Source organism: Nilaparvata lugens, chromosome 1 (assembly GCF_014356525.2).
Source record: "Nilaparvata lugens isolate BPH chromosome 1, ASM1435652v1, whole genome shotgun sequence".
Classification (NCBI taxonomy): domain Eukaryota; kingdom Metazoa; phylum Arthropoda; class Insecta; order Hemiptera; family Delphacidae; genus Nilaparvata; species Nilaparvata lugens.
The window spans coordinates 78,011,359-78,018,455 of record NC_052504.1 but is presented as its reverse complement, the minus strand read 5'-3'; the positions used below and the strand labels follow the sequence as shown (position 1 = coordinate 78,018,455).

At 34.2% G+C, this 7,097-nt stretch overlaps 1 protein-coding gene across 1 annotated transcript; it reads left to right on the top strand.

The window, feature by feature from the left end:
• Positions 1-732: 732 nt before the first annotated feature.
• LOC111053708 lies at positions 733-6,886 on the top strand. Its single transcript, XM_022340630.2, has 2 exons — positions 733-1,221; positions 5,245-6,886. Exons 1-2 carry the CDS (start codon positions 822-824, stop codon positions 5,568-5,570), a joined length of 726 nt encoding a protein of 241 aa, XP_022196322.2. The 5' UTR covers positions 733-821; the 3' UTR covers positions 5,571-6,886.
• Positions 6,887-7,097: the final 211 nt, after the last annotated feature.

Here is a 7,097-nt window from a genome sequence, read left to right as displayed (position 1 = left end):
CCCCTAAAAATTTCAATCACGCAGTCTGCATCAAACCCCTCCCATGTGGGACCCTTACAATAAGATTGTACTCGAAATAATCACGCTAATTCTACCCAGTTGATTCTATTCAGTTATTCCAATTATTACAAGGCATCCCAAGATCAAGAAGCTCCAATCATCAACGTTTATCCGAATCCAGAATGTTTGAATCTACTAATTTGTCAAGTAGCAAATGGGTATTTATCTGTCTATAGAATAAAACATCATTGTATTCAAGTGTGTAGGCTATATCAATACAGATGTATACAAGGATTCGATCCAAAATAAGTACGATCCTATATTGTGTGAATTGTGATTCTCATTAGTAAAACCATCATCAATGAAATCATGCAATCGAACGTCACTCATTAGCAACATAAAGGGAAGTGAGTTGACCTGCGCACCAAATTGCTTTCCACAGAGGAGACCCAACCCAACACATTGTGACGATTTTCCGAGCAGCATCTCAACAGTAGTAGATTTCCCATTTTGTTTTCACTTTCAGACAACATGACGACAATGATATTATTATTATTTTTTATGGCTATGGATGCTGTTTTCACTGTGACTGTGAGCACACCATCTACGATTGGTAGGAGGAGAAGGATGAGTTGGAGGAGGAGGAGGAGGAGGAGCAAAGTTAGTTGCGCTCCAGTTGGACGGTCAGAGGCAAGGACGCGGTATTTAAAGCCAGTGGCGGTGGAGGCGCTTGTCAGTAGAACTTGTTTCGTTCTGAGTTAAGTCAGCCACCAGAGGATCCCAGTGTTTGTTTGCAGTTGACAGTTTTCCACGGCACAATCATGAAGTTGTGCGCTACCCTTGTACTTTGTTTGTTTTGCGCGTTCACATTGGCCGAATCGGAGGACGCGGGTGGTTTGAATGCAATCTACAAGACTGTCGAAAAGTGCAGTGCGGACCGCGACGTCGGCGTCTGTCTGAAGCTGAAGGCGGTCGCTCTGATGGACCGCGCACTCCGTCAGCCCGACGCTATCGCCCTCACTGACTTCGTGTCCGTCGTCAAGGATCCCTCCGCCGCCTCCGCCGCCTCTGACAACGAGTCGGAGTCCGACATCGCCGCCCGCCTCCCCCGCAGCTATGACGACAAGAGCCGCTCCCTCGACGAGATGCTGTGGGACAGACTCTACAGGTTCCTGCAGACCAGGACTCTGCAGTTCAGCATTCCCGCTGATGTTTTGGAAGGTTAGTGTCGTGCATCTTCAAGCCTAAAATTCCCACCAGTTTATCATACGCTGTAAATCACCTGTTTATCAAGATTATAAAAGTATACTATGATATTCTCACCAATCTAATTGCTGGAGTTGGAGTCAGATAGTATAGAATGTTATCGATGAAACATGTAAATGATAATTGATTCAAATAGCAGAATTCTGAATGAAGCCAAGAAATGTATTTGATTACATTTTATCTATCAGAATGCAAATAATGCAATTTGATCTATTTACTAACTGTCGCTTGGTATTGGAATTGATAATAAAATTCATCAATGTTGAGGACGATGAGCATGATAAGTGAATTGAGTAAAATAATAATGAATGAACAATTATTTAAAAATAATAATGAACTATTAATAAAACTATATTTATGTTGACTATTAAGAAAAGCTTGATAACTTGTACAGACATATGAAACTGAGACATGTTTTTCTCTTGCTGATGATACTCACTCAAGTCTCTGAGCTGTGCATGACTTAGCCATAAAATATTCGATGTAGAAAGGCATGATGAAAATATCCTGACAAAATGGAAATTCAATAACCCATTAACCAGTGCAAAGATATCGGAATAGAATTTTTACTGAAGATTAGACCAATAAATTTATAATGACGAGAAATTTATATTCATGTTGGCTTGTAATGACGTGAGGTCTGATACAAATAAATACCAAACATAATGGGAATCCAATCCAGAACCTGTACTGTGATAGCTTTCAAAATTCGATTGCATTCGTATCCTTATATTAAATGAGTAACCAGCTTATGAATATCTGGAGAGGATCTGTGAATAATTTAATATGAGAACAATCCACTGTTCGTTCAATAGCTCGATAATATCGCCCAAGATATTAGAGGAACTTACACAAATTTTATCGATTGGAAATTATTTTTCTGTAAATAGTCCATTCCACATAAATTTCTAACAGAGAAATCTCAAGTGAGAGTAATTTTGAAATTTTGTATTACAATTTCCATAACATATTTAAATCGGCATCTATCCATACTTTGCAAGACGAGAAGGATGAATTACTTTTGTGGAGAAGTCTACGTTATAAAAATCCGTAGCTCATAATTATTGTGGATTTGATATGTCTTGTTCAACTCAAAAATTAATTTAGATAATTTGGTTTTGAATGGAAATCCATTGAAAACATAAGCATTAGCATTCTATCTCTCAACAAATAGTGGCTGAATAGACTTTGTTCTCAGAAAAATATATTTAGGTAAAATGTAATAAAATCTATTCTGTTGAAATAGAATCAGAAATAGAATACTTTATTATACATTTATAATTTATTGTTTATTGTATTGTTTACATTCTTTACTCACTGATCTTAACCGTCCAAGCTCAGCTGTCAGTTCATGTTGACTTATACGACTATAATATTGAATTTTATGAGCAGTAGATAATAATTCAGATTTGATATTATTGAGTACCTACGTTCAGTATAAGGCCTACTGTGCTTTAAATATGAAGTTCTCAACCAAAACAGTAAAGTACAATATTATATCCAACGACTACTGCAAGTATCTCATAAAGATATATAAACTTTGAAATAATTAATATTATCATAAGGATTTGATTAATTTTTCGTGGAGTTCTTGACTCTTGAAATCGATAGATAAGACTAAATATCGGGGCACCGAGCTTCGCTCGTTACTTTTATTTATTGATAAACAGAACACAATTCTCTGAAATGATCGTGTTTATATTTTAGAGCTGGATATACGTCAGTCATCTTATGAATTTCGGGGATGCGATATTTTGATTTTCCACAGAATCACTCGCTCACTTTTTACTATCCACAGACGACGAAAGTCTCAGCTGTTTCAGCCATGGATGAATTATCCTTTTAATGTCGTTCAGCGAGTTTTCCCAAAGATGAGACCTGGAGCCGTTTTCGAGATCCGGTGAAATACAAACATATAAATATATAAACAGAAATTGCTAGCTTAATAGTATAGGATACCCTTTCATTTCTTCATTCTGATTCCAAATAGAATAATATTCTAGAGACTAGTGACGTCTTGAAAATAGGAAAGTGTCCGGTATTTATTTTAGTCCATCAATTTGAAAATATGCAAATTGACAAAGAATATTATTACTCCATTTAGAAAGTAATAAAAAAACCAACTGTAAACTGAATTTTACCACTAAAAATTCAACATAGAAATGGTGGCTCCAGTAAAGGATGAATTGCATGGTTTGATGTCTTTAAACCAACAAATGCAGAGGAATAAAGGATGAAAGTATCAAGTAGAATACATAAAACTTTGTAAGGACTGAAATTCCTTTTCAAATGCTCTGAAAACAATAGATGTAGGCTACAATAGTTGTACAAGTAGAACACTTCATTGTTCAACATGGATGGAAATAATGGTATGCTCATCATTAACTTCTCTATTAGATATGTTGAAAATATGTCGAAGATGCTAGCTGCACAGTCTAATGTGAGGCATAATGAATGGACGTCCAATTTATGATCTGGTAATAAAGTTCATCACTATGCCTTAGAAAGTTAATAGCCATCAGTAGTTGAACTCAGTTATAGTTATTCATACCTGGTTATTAGAACTGCTACATTAATCATTCAGTTCAATATCACAGAGTTAGGGCTATTACTTTTCAAATTGAATATTGTGAATCAGTTTCTTTTATTCATAATTGAATGATCCTAGTAAAAGGAATACTCTCCTTTTCAATGTAGGACATTTTCACTAGCTCCAATCGTAATCTAGATTTCCTTGGTCAGTGATACTGAAAAGGAATTAATCCTGACAAAGCCCTGGACAGACTAACTACAATGAACATTGAATGAAACTGGAGTAGGCTACTTTTCCTCGATTTAAACTAAATTCTTATCACTTACTCTAATGCATACTCTTTTCTGTATAGGGCTACTTTTATAGAAAGAGAGAGAAAAATAAAAATCTTAGTACCCTTTTTGAAAATATTTATTCACTATAAACATATAAAAAAATATATTTTCAAAAAGGGTACTAAGATTTTTATTTTTCTCTCAACTTCATACTCATACGGAATTTATAAAGGCTTTAAAATATTTCACTTTCTTATTACATAATTTTTCAAAACTTATCCAGAATCTACTCAATTTTATTCCAAAAGAATAATTGAAGTTTGTTGCAAAGATAACCTTCCAGGCAAAATACACAATCATTTGGAATGGAGCAGATTAGAGAAAACTAGATTTTCGTATTGTCAAATATTCAAAAATAAAACAATACTGTTGATCTGGAGCTAATTTTCGACAATAATTATTTCTTTTTATTGTTTTTGAACTCAATATAATAATAGTTTTCTACAAATAAAGAACTTGAAATAATGAAGAGTAAGATAATGAAATTGAGTGAAATGAAAGAAATCAGAATTTAGATAATCCAGAATAGAACAGATAAGAGAAAACTAGATATTTCGTTTTCTTCAGTACCTATTTGAAAATAAGGAATGAAATTAGTAATGTTTTAACAACAACTGTTATATGCAGAAGGTTTCTCTTTGCTGCATATAATTGAACAAATCCTTGTATTAAAAAAAAAAATGCTGAAGTGGCTCAATAGCCCACCTTAACATCATTTAATAAGTGCCGTTTGCACAGTCACAGTTTAAACTGAATTCTATTTTAAACTGTATTAAATCCGTATCAAGTCTCGTTCGTTATAATGTGTTTCATTTTGAGTTTAAGCCACCAGCTGATTTAATTTCGTTTAAGCTTTGACTGTACAAACGGCTGCCTCCTGGGAGTCCAATCACTGCAATATCCTTTTCCTGATTAGATTATTCGATAGAAAACAGTACCTAAATACAATTTGTTTCCAAGAACACAACACGATTGATAAGATTGAAAATAACCTACTCAAATTATTTTTTCATTCTTTATCATGAGATTAGAAATAGGTTTTGGATTTTGTATGTTTCTTGTTTCCTACAGAGTTGAATGACTAACGAATGTTTTGCTATAATGTTGCAGGAAGGAAGAAGAAGGACAAGGGAGGTCACATGATGATCGGCGCGCTGGCGATGGGAGGCATGATGATCCAGATGGTGATGGCCAAGATCGCCCTGATCGCCGGTAAGGCGTTGCTCGTCGGTAAGATCGCGCTTCTGCTCTCCGCGATAATCGGTCTGAAGAAGCTGGTCGGAGGCGGCGGGGGCGGTGACTCCCACCCGCAGGTGATCTACGCACATGGAGGCGGCGGCGATCATGGAGGCTGGGGCCGAAGCATCCCTCTGCCTCTCGCCCACGAGGAGAACAAAGCTCATGAGATGGCCTACAGCGCGCAGGTGCCTCAGTGATAAGGGGATCCTTTTTCCTTCGATACATTCCTTTGGGACGACGTCATCCTCATTCCTATATGGATGTCCTTCATCGTCTTGATGTCATTCATACAGATGTAGATAGATAGGAGAGTCCTTCAGTATTAATAGAAATTCTCCTTTCGAAGAGGCATTTGAAGTATACCAGTTCATTTTTTGGATTGTAAATGAACAAATTACGGGTAATTTCTAAAGCTTGATTTAATTTATCAACATTGAAAAATTATATTGATCATTACAAGCTGATATCTATGATAATAGATACCGGAAGAAACGGATTCTTAAATCTATTTTGATTTATTGCAGAGATAGAAACTATTGTATGGTATAAACCATAAATGTAATGAATAATTCAAAGCAGCAATAATTGATTTAATTGGGGTGTATCTGATCTGATCTGAATTGACGAGTCATTATTTCTTTGATAGGGACGATGACATTGAAATCCCAGCAACTAAAAATACTATTTCATAAAATGATCTCTCCCAGGGATTGAAATGATAACTCATCTCACAAATTTTTATACAAATCACAAATGGCACCAATATTAATCTATTATGATGAATAATAATGCAATGTTGTGCCAATGAATGATTAAATCTTTGTGGTTAATTGAACAATTAAATCAATTAGTTCTGGAATTGAATAAAAAATAAGATAATGATATTAGAAAGATTTAATGAATATGGTTTGTCACATTATGTTATTGAATACAGTTATTCAGATATGTAACCGTATTTTAAATAGCTTCTAAAAATTCAGATCCATCAAATTTTCAACAAAATATAAGTTAAAAATTCCTGTACAGGCTGTTCTATTTCTTTTCTGAAACATCACAGACGTTAAATTTATTTTTTTGAAGAGCCTGATAAATCATGATTGTATTAAGTATTTTAGGAACAGTTTTGTTTATATTTTTTATTTTTGTGTCACCTTGTACAATGATCATTAACTGAAGTTTAAAGAGATGAATGCTTTGAGAAGGAGAATCGCGTGTTATATTATTGACAAAATATTCTAGTTATTGAGAATTATCACATTATTGTAATGTATGATAATATTTATTCTTATCAGTGTGTATTCTACAATGTAGAACATTTTTGTTAAACTTGTATAGCTGTTACAAAGCTCAAGTCTTATTGACTGATTGTATTTATATTGGAATGATTGTACAGTATTAAGAATTTTGAGCCATTATTTTGTAAATATTATTATTTATTTGTAAATCCTCATCGATATTGAGGATTTTGATTTCAACTGAAACCAAAGCTAAATTAAAAAAAATATTCTCGTTTCTCAGTTCTTTCATTTTCCAGAAGAAACCTTAATTTCAGGTATTTTGTTTATTCATTCAAGAAGAAAAAATGTATTCCGATCAATCAAATGACATTGCAGGATCATATAATATCAAATTGGTGCTGAACTTGTGCATTGTCATTAAAAATTAATCGATTTGTTCAAGGTGGATAATTGCCATTCTTTTACAAACAAGTGAAACAAAAACAT

Coding starts and splice junctions, on each gene's coding strand:
- LOC111053708 (XM_022340630.2), top strand. CDS start 822: ATGAAGTTGTGCGCTACCCTTGTACTTTGTTTGTTTTGCGCGTTCACA. Junction 1,222..5,244: donor TCCCGCTGATGTTTTGGAAG/GTTAGTGTCGTG, acceptor ATAATGTTGCAG/GAAGGAAGAAGAAGGACAAG.